Genomic DNA, 18,174 nt, shown 5'->3' with positions numbered 1-18,174 from the left:
CTTCCATCAACATTTTGTAATTTATAGCATATAAGTCTTATATATGGTAGAGTTATACCTAAGTATTTATTTTTATCCCAGTGATTATAAATGGTATTGGATCTTTGAATTTGGCTTCCACATATTCATTGCTAGTATAAAAATACGGTTTTTTATATGCTGATTTTATCTTGTGATCCTGATGTGAGTTCAGGGGTTCTAGGAGTTTTGGTAGATTCTTTGGGATTTTCTGTGTAAACCTTCATGCCATTTACAAAATTGAGCAGTTGTGTTTCTTTCTTTCTCACCTGTATGCCTTTTATTTCCTTTTGTTGCCTTTTCTGTGATGACTAGAACTTCTGATACTACGTCAAATAAGAGTGGTGAGAGTGGACATCTCTATTTTGTTCTCTGTCTTGGGGAAGCATTCGGTCTTTCACTATTAGGTGTAAGGTTAGCTGTAGGGTTTTTGTAGGTATTCTTCGTCGAGTTGAAGAAATTCTTTTCTATCCCTAGTTTTCTATGTGTTTTTATCATGAATGGATGTTAGATTTTGTCAAATGCTTTTTTTCCCGTCGACCGATATGCTCAGGTGATTTTTTTCTCCTTTAGCCTGTTTGGTGGATTACATTGTTTGATTAGTGAACTATTTTCAGAATGAGGTAGAGGCTAACTCTATTTCCCCCTCCTATTCCTTCTCCACCTTTTCCCCTAAATCTTGCTTTTCTTCTTAATTTTCTTCCTCTATTGATATGAGGCAATAAAAGAGCCTGACTTTCCCTGCCTGCAGCTCTACTTATTATTGTCTTTTCTCCTACCCCAGCTATTGCTTCCTTCTATCCATTATCTTCCCATTCCAGTTTACCCTCCAGAGTGTAGAGTCCAGACAGTTACCTTCTTACATCCTTAAAATTGGCTCTAAAGCCTCCATTATTACCTCATTCTATCAAAATAAAGTTCAATTCCATCAGCAGAGCTTTTTAAACCGTTCAAAAGCTGATCAGCTTCTTTTTTGCCTACTAGCACCAATTAATTCATTCTCACACTTGTTCATGCTCCAGTCAAGTCAAACTTTTATAGGATATTTCATGCTTCTTTGGAGTTTCCATGCTGTTCCCACTCACTGAAATGACCCAGAACTGCATTCTCTTCTGGCGTCTTCGGTTAGCTCAGGCACAATTAGTCATTACACATGTGTCTTCTCTTTGAGAGTGTACATTTTTCAAAGACAAGGACTATGTCACCTTCATATTTGTTCCCCTAATCCTTCTCAGAGTACCTGGCACAGAGTATTAATAAGAGCAGCTAACAATGAGTGCTTGCTATGTGACAGACACTCTCCTAATGCTTTGTGTAGATTTTCTCATTTAATCCTCATACTAGCCCTATGAGAGATATATTATTTTCATCTCCTTTTTGGAGATGACAAAACTAAAAGCTAGGGTAGTAAACCCAGGCAGTTGGCACTAGAACCTCTGTCTTCACCAGTGGGTCATATAGTCTGCAATTAGCAAATACACTAAATCTTTACTGAATGAAATAAATAAATAATATATGCGTGAATACATGAATGAATGAAAACCATCAGTATCATTATAAGTTTCTTTGAAAAATAAAGATTTGCAGAAGAGAATTAATGGCTGAATTATATTTAGCTAAGTCAATTCCAGATATTTCTAAGTTGCATGGTATCCTAGAAACAGACACCAGAGCCATGGACTCAAATAAATTTGCATTTAAAATCTCTCCCACTTAGTAGCAAATGATCTTGTCATTTTCTGTAATTATTTTAAGCCTTATTTTCCCTAAGAGTAAGAAGAGAATGAGTTCAACTTCATAACTTTTAGTATAAAGAATAAATGGGGGGAAAAAAGACATAAATAACAGCACAGTTCCTGGACACACCCTAACTAGGATTTGCTTCCATTTTTCTCCTTGCTCCCAGGAGCTCATGTAAAATTCCTTGAACTCTTCTTCCCTTCACTCTCATTTTTGGTGGTACTAATAACTATTCTTTTTACCATTTTGTCCACAATTTCATACACTCAGTTATTTCCTTTACCTGGTTCAGCTAAACCTCAAAGTTCCCTGTTGCCGCTGCTGTTGTTTCTGACACAGCTACCACCGCCCTGCCCTACTTCATGGGCGTCGTCTTCTTGCCCTGCCCCTTAATCCTCCAAGCCCCTCAAAGGTAAAAAACTGTCTCTCAGCAAGCCTTATCTGATCTTAAGCCTAAATAAGAACTTAGGAGGGAGATGCAAGAGGGAGGAGATATGGGGATATATGTATATGTATAGCTGATTGACTTTGTTATAAAGCAGAAACTTACACACCCTTGTAAAGCAATTATACTCCAATAAAGATGTTTAAAAGAAAAATAAGGATTTAGCCAAATGGTTCATTCTGTCTCACTTTAGCTTAACTCTCATGAAGATTAAGTTGCTACTGTTAGTGACTAACACTCAACCCAGGTCAGGATATCTATGTGTCAGGCACGTTTTCTCTTTTAACTCATCTTTCATAACCTGTAGCTGTATACCACTTCCTCTGTGTAGTTTTCCACAGAGTTTTCATAACTGAATTTAGTGGCTCCCTTTTTTGAATGCCTTTGCATCTACCTTGTTTACACTCTGAGCAACATCTAGCCTTGTACTGGAGTATTATTCTACTTGTTTTACCTTCCCAATTACAATATATGTTCTCGAGGGTGGTTTTATGACTTGTATTAACACAGTGCCTTATGTAGTACCTTACTGAGTACACAGTTGGTTACAAGTAAATATTCATTGAATGAATGAACCAGAAAAGGATTTCTTAGAATCTGGCTTGAGACTGTGGAACTCCATGACTTGTTTATAGCCTCATAAGAAATCAGAAAGAAATATGAAAGCCATTTCTTTGTTCTTTTATTTCAGGATAAGACAGGGAGCCCAGAATGGTATGTTCTCTCAGTTTCCTTAGTGTCTCACCTACTTCAGTCTTTCAGTAGGAGGCTATTTCTTAGCTCTCAGCAGGGAATTGCACACTTTATTAGGAACAGCCAAAATCAAGGTGGCTGGAGTGAGTTGGACCTGATTCATACTGCTTTTTATGTTTTGGTTTAGTATAGAATTGTATAAACTTAGCTCCAGAGTACATAGTCATAGCAGACAGAGGAAGACATTCATCTCCTTACTCTATACTGTTCAGTGTCAAAATGGCTTACTTGTCAAAGCCCTTAAGTACTACAGTGATGGATGTTTTAACATCTAGCCATCTAGATGTTATAGGCAGAATTTTGTCTTTCTTTTTGGAAAACAAAAACTCTCAGAAGTATGCTGGTCTTTCAAAGCCACTCTTCAGTGAGGATTTAATTAAAAGTTGTCTGCAGCTTTTTTTGTGACTCGCAGGAACAGGGCTATTTTAGCATTGTTATAGACTCTGTTTACACTGAGCTCACTGAGATGAAAACTTTGCCAAACTAATAAGCTCCCACAACCCCTAAAATGATCTCCTTCTTCTGGACAAGCTGAATCATTCTAAACAAGTCAAATCCTCACCTCGTTCTCTCTCTCGGCCTTAGTCATCTAAGCCTAAAAACCTATTAAGTTCTCAAGAATATAAATTCCTGTATCCTCTCTATTTCTTGTTATTTTCCTGCCTTACCTGAAGTCAGCCAAATAAATAACTTCTATCTACCACAAGTATGAGAATATGGTAAAACTCTTATACTTGGGAGCACTCTGCTCAGTCATTTTAGAGGAGCCAGTGCACATGGGGCAGGCTTTTGTGAAATTAATGTAGAAGGGTAAAGATGTGGTACATATATACAATGGAATATTACTCGGCCATAAAAAGGAATGGAATTGGGTCATTTGTAGAGACATGGATGGACCTAGAGACTGTCATACAGAGTGAAGTAAGTCAGAAAGAGAAAAACGAGTATCATATATTAACGCATATACGTGGAATCTAGAAAAATGGTACAGATGAAGCTATTTCCAGGCCAGGGATAGAGATACAGACGTAGAGAACAGACGTGTGGACACAGTGGGAGAAGGGGAGGGTGGGGACGAACTGGGAGATTAAAATTGACATAAATACACTACCATGTGTAAAATAGATAGCTAGTGGGAACCTGCTGCATAGCACAGGGAGCTCAGCTCAGTGCTCTGTGATGACCCAGATGGGTGGGATGGGGGCGGGAGGGAGGTCCAAGAGGGAGGGGTTATATGTATACATACAGCTGATTCACTTCACTGTACAGCAGAAACTAACACAACATTGTAAAGCAATTATACTGCAATAAAAAAATTAAAATTAAAAAAACTTTTTGAATTAAAATAAAATTTTAAAATGTAGAAGTGTAAGTGATGGACCTGGGTGACAATGGAATAGGTAGGCAGAGTTGTTCAGCAGAACACTGCTGAAGAGGACTGGAGACCTAGCTTTGAGTGTTCACGTCTCTTTCCTGCTTCTGAATAATAAGGTAAGTTTTTAAACCACTTTGTACCTTACTTTTCCGTCTTTGAAAATGTGATCCATTCCTTCTCCACAAGTATTTGTCCCACAGTTTGAATTAAGTTACTTCCAGTGTCTCTGCAACTATAAACTTCTATATCAACTACACAAATGAGGTATCTTATTAAACAAGATCTAAGATAATGATAAAAATATATTTGCATAGATTACTCAATAAAAGAAACCCTAGACTGAAAGGAAACTCTTTTTCACCATTTTTCTCATTCTGTTTTTCTTGTCCCACCTTGCTTTCCCAGTGCAGCACACCATCCTGCCAGCGATCCTGGTGTGCTGACCTCCACCCTCCGCTAAGTACCTGCTTGACCCCATTAGTTCTCTGATTCTCTTAACTCCTCCACAAGCTCCTATCATCTAAAGATAGTCTATTTATTTATTTATTTTTTGTTTGTTTTTTTGTTTTTGTTTTTTCTTTTTTTGCCGTATTCAGGTCTCACTGTTGTGGCCTCTCCCATTGCGGAGCACAGGCTCCGGACGCGCAGGCTCAGTGGCCATGGCTCACGGGCCTAGCCGCTCCGTGGCATGTGGGATCTTCCCAGACCGGGGCATGAACCCGTGTCCCCTGCATCGGCAGGCGGACTCTCAACCACTGTGCCACCAGGGAAGCCCAGTCAATTTATTTTTAATGGCTTTCTACTCCACCACCCCCCACCACACACACACACACACACACACACACACACACACACACACACACACACACACACACACACACACACACACACACACACATGCACACACTCATTACACCCACCCCTACTACAGCCCCTATTTCTCCAACCCTGATCTTTTAGCCTAAGGACAATTTTGGAAATCACCAGATGCCCCAGATCATGGCAAGTTTCCAAGAGGGCAAAGAACAAGATCTGCAGCCAGCTGGCTGGGCTGCTTTGTCAGATGACGATTGTAATCTTCTGAGAGGGATGCAGAACTCTCAACATTTGCTACTGAATGGGGGGTAGGGAGCACATTAAAAAACAGTTCGCGGGGCTTCCCTGGTGGCGCAGTGGTTGAGAGTCCGCCTGCCGATGCAGGGGACATGGGTTCGTGCCCCGGTCCGGGAAGATCCCACATGCCGTGGAGCGGCTGGGCCCGTGAGCCATGGCCGCTGAGCCTGCGCGTCCGGAGCCTGTGCTCTGCAACGGGAGAGGCCACAACAGTGAGAGAGGCCCGCATACCGAAAACAAAACAAAACAGTCCGCATATTTATAATGTGAGTGACTGTGAATAAGAGCTGCCTCTGAGCATTAAGACATGCATTTTATATCTGCTTTTCGTTGACATTTCTCAAAAAAGCTATATTCCTAACTGGGAATAGAGGATAGTTTCTCTGGATGATTCAAAAAAATCTTTTTCAGAGAAATCCAGAGACCTACTGTACTGCAAAGAAGGAAAATATCTTTTGTATTTGGGAAATTTTAACTTATCAATAGACACTTGGTCCCCTGCTCTGTATTATGAAGAGTGAGGATTTTTGTTTTAGTAAGAAAGATTCATTAGAATCTTCACTGAAACAGTGACCTTCCACCTTATTTTGACAGTAACATTTCCCTGGGTCTTCAAATAGGCTATTAAATTAGCCCTACTGTTATTTCTGATAAATTCCTCCTCTCTAGTTATTTCTTTCCACTATGAACAATTTGATAATGTGATTAATGTTTTGAGCTCCTTCAAAGACCTTATAGGGAAAAAAATTACAAATTACTATTGATTCCTCATTTGAATCCACACTGTATTTTATTTGGGTCATTGTTTTATGTAGTAATATTGTGTATTATTGTTTCACAGCTTGTTAGTGGCCCAGCTGTGGGGTACTGATCAATGGTTCAGTTTCAGCCTTGGAGGGTATATTGTGTAAAGTTTTTTCCATAAGTCAGCACTGGCCCTGACTCTAATTAACATTTTCAGTGTTGATTTGAAGTATGGAATAGGGAGTAAGCTTATTAAATATGCAGATTACTTTATAATGAGTAGGGGTGATTATTGACTAGAACCACACTGTAAGAATTCATTAAGGACCTTGACAAATTAAACAAGGTGATTAGAAATGAGATGAAGTTTAATAGGGACAAATATGTGATAATTCACTCAGAGATGGAAAGAACAAACTCTGTACGTGTGTGTGTGTGTGTGTGTATGTGTGTGTATAGTTTAAAATTGGGGGATGTAGGCAGTTTCAGAATGAATCATCTGTCAGTTGTAAATTTGAAATGTAGCATTGGTGTTTATAAAGAAAATGACCAAAGTCACCTAGCAGTAGATAAGTTGTTCAGGACTTTTAAACTACTGTGATCTATTTATAAGGTCCATAACTTATGCAAAAATTGCAGTAGAAGAGAAAAAAGATGGCTTAGTTAATTACAAAGTAAAAAAGGGAGTAATAGATCCTGCGAGTAAAAGTAAAGGGATTTAGTGTTTAACTCAGCAAAGAGAAGGCTGAAGGAAGAAAATGAAAAAGAAATGTTTTATTACATAAAGAAATAGTGTTCTAGAGGTGGTGAGTAGCTATTGTCCATGTGACTGAGAACAAAATGAGAGGATTATTTGAAATGGGGGGGTTTAGGTTAGGCATGAGTAAGGACTGCCTGGTGTTAAGTTTTGCAAGTCATAAAAATGTCTTAGGAAGAAAAAGTCAGTTTTGGAGGCTGGCTTATGTACCTTAAGGAATGTAATCAAATTACGTGATACCTCCAGGAACTCTCAACTCTCTGATGCTATGATTGTATTAGGATTCTTTCTTAACATCACTTAGAAATTTGTTGATCCTCAGGGAAATTCATGGGGATTACTCAAGTCCTTCCTGTATTTTCAAGGATATAGGAACATGAAAATCTACTATTCTACTATTGAAGTATATTGGATTAGTTGAGGATATTGTCCTAACAAATTTTACAATTAGCTGACAATCAATAGTAAATGTAATGCAATGCTGGCCATACAAATTTAGAATAATTCCATATTCATATTGTCCTGTGTAAATAAATATTGCATCTTCATGATATGTAAGAAAGAAACTGCACAGGAAAATTGCAGAGCAATTGAATTCACAGAATATTCGGCCTTTTGCACTGGAGTTTTGCTTAATTAGTATATATGTGTGTGTGTGTGTGTGTGTGTGTGTACACCATGAAAGACTACTTTATTTGACTAATAGGCCATTTAAAATAGAGAACAGAGTCATAAATGATAATTCTGTCAGCAGGTGGAATGTAATGTCTGCCACATATCAGGTTGCATGACATGACGAAATTATTTCCTAGCTTATAATGTGGGTCAACAAGTCAGGCAAGACAATCAGAGTTTCAGATGACTGTTTTCTCGCATTTATTTAGCATTGTCATTTTGGAGAGAGTTTAACCATCATCTTTATTAATTACTGCCTCCCAGCAGCAAGAAGGACAGAGTGCTTCCTCCTTCCTCTGGGTTCTCTAAAATGACCTATCATATCCACAAGTCTGAATCAACTTCTAAAAAGTGTATGGGAACTGCAAGTCTCTCCAAGTGCACCTAGTCTCTGATATCCATCTATCTCAAATGCATCTATTTTACATGAATTTCCAATATTACCTGTGACCATCCTGTCTATACCACGTGGCAGATAGGGGTGCTTTTGACTACTCTTCAGGGGGAAATATTCCTAAATCTCTCGGGAAAGACTTGAAAGTCATCTCCTGGCATGTAACCTTCCATGCCTAGTAATCTACCATGTAGGGACAGTGTTTGGAAGGGGGCAATGCCCTCTTACGAGTACCTCTAGACACTTTTTCTAGACCAAGCACGTTTGGAATTCTGATGGATATTTAAATAGTTTTTTAAAGAAGTTCAGAGCACAGAGACCTGAAGCCATCTTTTATCTAATTTACTCTGGTGAACCACATAAGGTTGGGTGTGAGGGTATGTGAAGGATGTAGGACAGAAGCGGGGAGAGGGACAGAACAGAGGGGCTGGAGAAGGAGGCACCACTCAGGCCTTATTCGAGCATCCCACATGGAGCCCTTCTCATCCGCTCACCCTCCTCTGTAAATCCCCAGTCCTCTTTGGTCCTCATATGGTTCCTCTAATAAAACACCCTCTCCAACCGGGGGGCCTCCCTTGGGAAACTCTCCCTGTCTCTGCAAGTAAAGGAATCCTAGCCCTCTGCCTTGCCTGATATCCTTCAAACTTGTCAGCCTCAGACTTCAGACTTCTGCTGTCTTGAAAACGAAAAAAATTCTGGCACCATGAGAGAAAGAAAAACACAAACACATCCTCTCCACTAGAGATGGCTGTGTCTGGGTTCCTCCTGAATTACCTTGCTCCATAAATTATACTATTTTAGGCTATACAATCTCATGTTCTATGAGAGAACTGTATTTCCTTCACTACTGTGACTTTGACCTTAATCTTTTTAAAATAAGAAACCTAGCATTATTGGGCTAAAGAATATCCAACTCTTTCCTGAGCCTGCTTTCATTAAATATCGTTAGCCCTCATGCACTTAAAATAGTTCTCACTGAGCTCTTCAGTATGGACTGAACCATCTGCAAACCAGATTTTCTTCTGACATCAGGGAGTGTTAAGAGTCCTGCTTACCGTACCATTTACCCTTGATACCCTTTATGTTTCATCAGACTTCCTTTCCAAACTTGTATATGAGGAGCTGGGAAAACTTCACTGAGCAAAAGAAGCTACTAGGATTCAGAATGTGGTTTCTCAAAGGACAAGTGGTCATTAGCTACATTGCAGTAGGAGACAGGAAGCCTTTCCATATGCTTATCTGTTCTCCTATAAGTAGAGCATTCATATTATTGAGACTTCTTCGTCTTTATGTAAATACTCAACCCTTGAAAGAAAAAAATCCTAAAGTTCAGCTTTCTATAATAACACTCAGTATTACCAAAGGTGACTATTCTCTCTTTGTTCTGGTGCCTATCTCTTCTTTAGCTACTAAAACCATGAATTCTTTTACATTTTTTTAATCATTTCAGTTAGCAGAGTTAGTTGAGCAATTTTCTTCACCACTTCAGTTTGCTTCTGATATTTTAATCAGAAATCACTCATCAAACAACCACAAAATTGTCATCTCTGTTTCCACACTGCTGAATAAGTATCCCTCTCAGGAATAGACATTCCACCTTGTACTGGATCCTATGTTTACCAGAACATTGGACTGTACCTCAGCTTTTCCAGATATTTTGTTTCAGTCCTATTTGTTTAATTTTTCTTTGTATTTGCCTTGCCTCTGAATTTATTTATGGCAAACTGTCTTGTTTGCAAACAATTCACTGGTGGTCCAATAAAGCTTTTGCAGCTGATTTTGATACAGGGAAAATTTCCAAAGCTCCCTTTTAAAAAGTTGTGTTTTCTAAAAAAAAAAAATTTTTTTTTCCTACAAAATACTGCTGGCCATGATTAATCACCCACAGAATGGCTGGTAATACATAGTAAAAATCCCATTTTTATGCAATGCTAGTTTACTGGGAATGCTGGTTTTCCAAGATGAAAGCATCTTTCTAATAAAGAAATGGAGGCAAAACAAATGAACCTCATTGATTGCTATTTTTCAGACCCTGGGCTAGGTTCGGAGTTTCAAGATAAATAAAATAAATAAATAACATTAAAAAAAAAAACATGAGCATCAGTAACATGCATTCGAATGAGGTAAACAATGAAGTAAAATTTCGAACCACAATGCTAAGGTGTGAACATATTTTAAGTATTAGAAGAGCACAGAAGAAGCAGCTGAGTTTGATCTTGAAGGGAAAAAATTCACCAGGGAAGACCAGGAAAGATCTTAAGCTGAGAAAACACCTACCAAGCAAGGAATGATGAAATGGTCTGCTTGCTGTATAATGTGAATAGGAATGAAGCAAAAGGTTGTTTTTGAAAATGAAAAAAAAGTTTTTAGGCCAAATTTTGGAAGGATCTTGAATGCTACAGAGTTTGAACCATTTTCTAAGGGCCGTGAGGTATACAGGAAGTATTTAAATAAGTGAGGGATGGGATCAGATTTGAATATTAGAAGGAGCACGTTAGCTGTGGTATGGAGGATGGATTAGAGGTTGGTGGGAGTAGAGATAGGGGAAAAGCGTAGAAATAATTTTCTAGGTAGAAATGATGAGGGTATTGGCAACGGAAAGGCAAAGGTAGTGACAGATTCCCAAGATTTAGGAGGTAAAAATGTACAAAACTTCATGAGAGGTTAGATGGGGTGTGGGAGTTAAAGGCCACGGGTGAGGAAGAGCTTTAGCTGAGATGAATCTGTTGGTGGGAAAAATCAAAAGATGGCAATTCTAGAAATCATAATAGAGGACAAAGTACCAGCAATAATAGTAATAAATTAATAACTGCAACTATCAGTAATTGAGCACTTAAAGAGTAAGTTCTAGGCTAGGTGTCTTGTATCAAAATCTACTTCAAACTTCCAGATACCTTATTATAAAATGATTGTTTCCCCTATTTCACAGGGAAAGGAATTGCAATTTGGAGAATTTTAATTTTTCCAAGGATTGAAACTCAAATCTTTACGTCTTCAGAACCCATGTTTTTAGAAGCAAAGAGGTTGCCCAGTGCACAGCTGTCGTCAGCACCTCTCAGTGGCAGGCCTGCCTTACCAGACCACCTCAATACATTCTCCAATCCTTTTTTCTGCTTCTTGGATCTCTATAACACTAATGTTCTCTCTGCTGGCCCTCTGTTATGGCATGTAGTTGTTTTTTAAGTGTTCACTTTGGAGTACTTTTTGTGATTGGAAAACCTGCCTCTGTGCCCTGCCCACGACAGCTCTCAGCCACTGCAACCAATGAACTGCAGTGGGCACCAGGAAGGCTCTTTATGTGGTTGCTAATGGGCTCTTGGAGTTACAACAAAATGTGTCCTTTCGCAAATGCCGAAATTAGCATCCAGAGGAGGCAACTGGGGAGAGAGTGTGGGAGAAAAATCCTGAACTGAGTTGGAGGACACTTTTAATGTACCCCTGCTTGTTTGTCTCTCTTTCACGGTCAGCCCCTTTGCCTGAAGCATCTAGCACCTATGCTATCAACCACGTTCCATTTTTCTCCCCCTGAAGAAAAATCCTTCTGATGTGATAACTTGAGTCAACGTGTTTCAATCCGTTAAAAATGGGATTAGACGTAAAATTCCCCACAGCTAAAGCTGGCAGCTCACTCTTGTCCTTTGTTGGTGAGCATAACATACAACCAGACTCAAATATGAAAGAAAAAAAGAGAAGAAAAAGGGAGAGAGAAAGAGAGGGAGGAAGGAAGGAAGGAAGCAAGGAAGGAAGGAAGGAAGGAAAGCAGGCAGGCAGAGAGAGAGAGAAACAGAGAAATGGAGAGTAGATGGAAAAGAAAGGCCTATGAGAGTTATTTTACAGTTTATGTAGGTAAGAGCTATTCTCTTAATAAAGGAAAACAGGTAAAAATATGAGTGAAAGTTCACTGCAGAGGGTATAGGCATTAGATTTTTAACTAGTTGACAGCTTTAGAAATGTAAGTAGCAACACATTCATTATAAGATAATTTCATTAGCAAAGTCGTATAAATGTCCCAAAGAATTTGCTATGAAGAAAGTTACTGTTTAGTATCATAGAGTCATACATTCTTGTACTTGGAAAGGAGATGAGACATTAATTCAACTCCAATTCATGAATCTCCTCGTTAACAGTATAAGAAGTCATCCTGCCACACACACACACACACAATCCATTAAAAATCATTAAAAGGGCATTATAAGGTGAGGAATTATTATAATAATAATCTTTGTATAAAAACGATAGCTTGATTGAATACTGATATGACAGGATCACTAATCACTCTTTGAGGAGGACCCTGTTACTCTCTCCATTTATAGATGAGGAAAGTAAGGTTAAGAGCTACTACCTAATATTACACAGCTCACAAATAACAGACCTGCTTGTCTTTAAAATCTAACCTACCCAATATCAAAGCTATTGCTATCAGATATAGCTAATATCAGACTATCACATGTATTAAAATTAATTTCCAATACTTGAAGGGCTTTAAGTGTTTATTCTTCTCATGGAAAGAGTTTGTAATCAGCCTAGATCCACCCAAATTCCTAAAATTTACTTCCACAGAAGTGTCCTAAATTACAGTTTCTCAGTATATGTGATGTTTAAGCAAATAGTTAAATACCACTTACCTATCAGACAGTATTGTTTAGTATCCATGGGTCGCTAGTCGTATAGGACACCAGTACAAGAAATAAAAGACTCTCAGTAAGATGTTGAGAAAATAAGACTGATGAGAGTGGGAAAGCATTTGCTTTCTTTTAGCATTCACCATGTGTAGCTGTGGACACGCATTTTTACTATGTGCAAGAGTCCGAGTGTGGGGTTGGAAGAGGAGGGCTCAGATTCACAGAATTGATCATTTGCGGAATTTTATGTGAGTGTATGTAGGCTTTGTGTGGTTAGGGAGAAAGATAGACTATATTAGTATGAGTATATTCACAGCTAACTCTTTTTCTAGAATTCTCTAATTTCCCCATTTCTTCTGTGGCCTGGGTAAACATTGCCAATTGTTAAAAAAGGAAATGTCAATATTTGCCAAGGTAAATTAATGTATGTATTAGGGGCTTGTTGATTATTTTATAATTGTTTTGCATTTAAGCCAATGATTGGCATGTCTAAATAATACCCACTCAGATGTTGACCTTAAGATATAATGTTCTTGAGGATTACCACTTGTGGAATAACCTACTTGATTTCTTTTAGGGCCTCATAATATAGGCCATAGCATTTCTGCAGATCTAAAATATTATGAGCGTGAAAATAACAAAATTACTACTTATAATAGGTACCCCCTTTCTCTGTTGGGCTCCTAAACCAGCTTTCTTTTTTCCATAATAAGCTATTTGTGCTCACTTCATTTTGCTTTATTTTATTTTTGTCACCTTTGGTGTGCTATCTTGGTGTACTATAAAGGAACAACACTGAATCAGACAAACTATAATTTTTATTGCAAGCAGATCTCATGGAAAATTTATAAGCTGAACTTGATATCAGAAGTGAAGCCAGAGGGAACATACCTTTGCTCTAAGTTACAAAATGCTCTGCTATTCTAAATTTGAATTACGTTGAAAATAAACTGCTTTTTCTGACATCCAGAACTTCACACAGGCAACATTTTAAGATACTGTTTAAAAATTTTTGTGTGTACAGAACAGTTTTGCCAGCTAAAAACCTGTTTGTATTATAATTCTACATTCAAGTTCAAAGCTGATATTTAAGGTGATACTATGGCACGGAAACTTGATTATGTTAAAGATCCCAACACATGATTTCAATTTTCTTTTCACAGAAAGCTAAGAAGGAGTATTAATTTATTTAGCAGTATTTTACTAGTATGACTATTTGAGCAAACCAGTTATATACATAGATATAGGCATAAACATTTTTCACCCCTACACCATGATCTCACCAAGTGGAAACCTTCTGAAAGTTATAATCAAAATTGATTGCCAGAACTACTAGGCAGCAAGGAGCCAGTCGTATCCTGGGAGGGTTTCTGATGAATCCTAACATGACCTTCTCTAGCCATACACCTTTAGGTTCTAGAAAGTGCAAGCTCTGTACATCTACCTAACCTTGCCCTTGTATTTATAGATATTGAGTGAATGAGGCGTGCTATCGTAACCTGTATTGATAAGTTTCATTTCTTCCCCCTGTGTAACCAGTTTAGATCATTGCTAAACAGTGGGAAATATGTTAAAATGTTAATGTTTTGAATATAGTTTTACTCCTACTACTGGAAACATTAGTAAATAAGAAGTAAATTGTTCGTTTGAAACAAAATTCTTATTGCTATACTATTACCAAGATAATTATGGTATGTTCCTACCAAATGCCCTGCCACTCTGGTATTAGGTTGCACCCTAGCTACCTGTAGCTCCCTTTTATTCCTGCTTCTGCCCTCATTATTTTTTTAACTTATTTATTTATTTTTGTTATTTATTTATTTTTGGCTGTGTTGGGTCTTCGTTGCTGCACACGGGCTTTCTCTAGTTACAGTGAGCGGGGGCTACTCTTCATCGCGGTGTGCAGGCTTCTCATTGCGGTGGCTTCTCTTGTTGCAGAGCACGGGCTCTGGGAGCACCGGCTACAGCAGTTGTGGCTCGCGGGCTCTAGAGCAGAGGCTCAGTAGTTGTGGTGCCTGGGCTTAGTTGCTCCACGGCATGTGGGATCTTCTAGGACCAGGGATTGAACCCATGTCCCCTGCATTGGCAGGTGGATTCTTAACCACTGCCCAACCAGGGAAGCTCCCCTCACTATTTATTTATGCTTTCACTTTAGCTTTTACAAATGGTAGAATTAGCTCAATAGTTGTAGGGTATTCCAGAAAATTCTTCCCTTCAAATAGTAATTTTTAAATGCATAATTTTATGCAGTAGAAGTGTAGAGCAGAAAGGAATTACCATGATCTCACTCTTTTCCTTAGAGTACATGATACACACCAGCAACATAAAACTCAATAAAATGCAGATTAAATTTTGCTGAAAGCTATCATTAGAAATTGTCACAAATATTCCTCTAACAAACACTACCCATAATGTATTGTTTGCCACACAGTTTTGCACATGATGGAAACGGTGACCTGCAAGAGTATTCCCAATACTCTTGCCCAATGTTAGTGTTAGTTGCAGAGACCCCCAGGAAATCATTAGCAAACGCCATCTAGAAACAGACCAAAAGGTCAGAGGTAAACGTAACATGACATTCATAGCCTGTGATTGTGGAGGGCTGTGGGTATTTGTTCTTGTTCAATATATACTATAGTGCTTCAAAGCATCTGCTCCCATTCTCAGAGGTTAGTGAGTTTGAAGCGTGCCAGCATCTAATTTTGAACAGTATTCCAAAGGCACATATTTGTTCTTAAATGTCAGTCATTAGGGTTGGACACCTACACAAATTCAATGAGTTCCAGTGAAGTGGTAATTGGTTCTCCAAGTTAGAAAATATGGAGTGGCTCAGAAACTCAAATATAAGGAAATCGACCATCAATTTAGAGACGAATAACCTGGGACAAGTAGATACAATCTGTAACTCAAAGATTGATTTGGAAATCCTGGAGCATTATTCTGTAAAAGAGAAAGCTGAAAACATATTCAGCTATCCAAAAGCATGAAATTTATTCTATTTGAATACAAATAGAACTCTCTCTCTCTGTCTCTCTCTCTCTCTCTCTCTCTCTCTCTCTCTCTCTCTCTCTCTCTCTCTCTCTCACACACACACACACACACACACACACACACACACACACACACACATACACACAACCACTTAAAGCAAATCTAGCAAAATAAATACAGAGAAGAGTCAGCATCTTGCAGTAGAAATAATATGGTTTTGGGAGCTGGTCAGATCTACATTTGAATTCTATCTCTATCCCTCACTGACTGTGCCACACTGAGCTAGTCCTTTATTCCCTCTACTGAAGTTTTCTTACCTACAAAATGGGTGAAATAGTTCTGAGCATGAGGCATTGCTGTAAGGATACTGTGTGCCAACTGCCTAGCATGTATGTAGTAGCCACTCAATAAGTAATGACTCTTACAAATACTAATTTTTAAGTATACATCTACTTAAATATGTTGTTTATACAAAACGTAATTATTTTATAAAAATATTTAAACCTTGCCACCTAAAAGAACATAGGCTTAAGGCTTGTAACATACTGACATTTTAAAAAAACTAAATGATTATATGACTATCTAGCAATGTAATTTAATTTGTCTTTGGAATTGCTAGATGTTTTTTCACAGTGAAAACAAAAATAGCATTGCCCTATCACTAGAAATTTCCACCTTTCCTTCAGTAATGATTTTTGTCTTCTCATGATCTATGTAAGAGCCATACACTCTTAAAACAATTCTCCTTATATATTACATCTTAATGTTAAGAAACAACAAAATAAGAAAAGCAATTTGACGTTTGTATTTACATATATTACTTTTTGCTTCTTTTAACTTTATTTCCACTTGAAAATATTCAGTACTCTTTCTTGTGTCTCTCTGCTCTCCCAATAATCAAGGTCTCTCCAGGACCTTTCCAAGCAAACAGATATCCCTTATGGCACAGTCCTGGACTCTGCGGTATATGAACATGTTCGCATGAAGGGAATGAATCCTTTTGAGAGGGACAGCATGTATTCCCAAATGTGGCGGATGATCAACCGAAGCAATGGATCAGAGAATAACGTTCTGGAGTCCCAAGCAGGCATTCAAAAGGTACTGGCCATAGTTCTTCATTCATAGTCTACCATTCTGTCCCCCATATTGGAATTGCTAAACTGAGTCTGGTTTACTTCCTTTTTAAAATTTTAACTTTGACATAGAGTTTTCAGTTAAATTATACCTTTTATTGATTTAAGAAGATTTTGAGGTAACTCGCTGTACCAGTAGAGAGAATTGACACATTTCTGTGGTGTGTCTAAAGGATCCTTTTCCAGTGGAATTCCAAAGCTAGAAAACATGAACTGCTATTTTGTTCAGAACAGTGTCGGGGACATATACACATGAGGACTTGAAAAGATTTTGACAAATCCCATTCCAAATATCATTCAGGTTATCCAGTTTTTTCAAATGATTCAGGGTATTTTCTACACTGCATTTGTTTTTCGATGAAAAGTTTATGTTATGATTATGTGAAGCTCTCTGTGAGTAAAAGTTAATCTTCTCCACAAATGAAGTTTCTACAAAAGTCTGTTTCTGTTTCCAAAAGGGAAAATCTTTATTTATATCTTATTTTTATAAAACCATCATTTAGAAGTTATTTTAAAAAAAAACTTAGAAAGCAGTCCTTTGTGTAAAAAACATGAAGCTAGGTTTTATTCTGGGCCGTGGTTTATAAACTTCTACACAGAAGTAATTCTTTCTTCCTCAGACCCCATCAACCACCATGAGAGAACTGAATGATTTTTGCTTAAAATTATCCCAGTGGCTATTACAGTGAAAATCCTAAGGGTTGACATTCAATAAGTAATTATGGGATGACTGAATGAATGTCTAATAACAGCATCAATGATGGTATATACTTTTTTTCTATAACCTTTCACAGCAGAATAATTTGGACTCCAAGTCTGAGTTCTCTGTTCAAAAGGCAAACTCAATAATACCATGTTGGAGAATGTTTTGATGACTATAAAAGTTATTCTGCCATAGGATCTAGCATTATTCTGTGCCTTTTCATATGTTTTCCTTTATCTGCTATTGCTATTGTGATGGTTCCCTAGCATCACCCTGGTAATTTGTCAGTCACTACATTGATATCATTATTTTAAAACTGACAATGGTGACATAAACCTCTTTGCAAGTACTAATGATGCTTTTAAAATAAGAGAATGTCCTTGAAATGTTAGCAATGGCCTCTAATTCCTTCATCCTTATTATATTAATCCCAGTTTCCCAGAGCCCAGGTATTGATCCTCTTGTCTTTGTCCAGAGGCCCATTGGCTTTTAGAAATTAAACACAGTACCCTCCAATTACTGGGGGCATGCAGTGGGGGGCAGGTGAGATTGGGCAGGTGAATGGACCTATACTATATGTTGTCTGGGGGAGAAGGGAGGATAGATTTTAGGATTTACTAGGTACTCATTGTATGTGAATGAATTTAAGCCTCAGAATAATGGTTTGGGGAAGAGTTATTTTCCTTCATATTGTCTACTGTTAAAAACAAT

General features: G+C 38.0%; 1 protein-coding gene across 3 annotated transcripts in view; it reads left to right on the top strand.

Annotated features, from left to right (window-relative positions):
* GRID2 (glutamate ionotropic receptor delta type subunit 2) overlaps positions 1-18,174 on the top strand; it is a 1,388,195-nt gene that overhangs the window by 1,121,536 nt on the left and 248,485 nt on the right. For all 3 annotated transcript variants that reach the window (XM_067736951.1, XM_067736950.1, XM_067736949.1), the window contains one exon: positions 16,530-16,725. In XM_067736951.1, the coding sequence (XP_067593052.1) occupies positions 16,530-16,725 (196 nt within the window). The remainder of the gene's footprint in view (positions 1-16,529; positions 16,726-18,174) is intronic.

This window comes from Pseudorca crassidens, chromosome 4 (assembly GCF_039906515.1).
Source record: "Pseudorca crassidens isolate mPseCra1 chromosome 4, mPseCra1.hap1, whole genome shotgun sequence".
Classification (NCBI taxonomy): Eukaryota; Metazoa; Chordata; class Mammalia; order Artiodactyla; family Delphinidae; genus Pseudorca; species Pseudorca crassidens.
The sequence above is the reverse complement of the archived record's forward strand: the minus strand, read 5'-3'. Positions and strand labels throughout refer to the sequence as shown.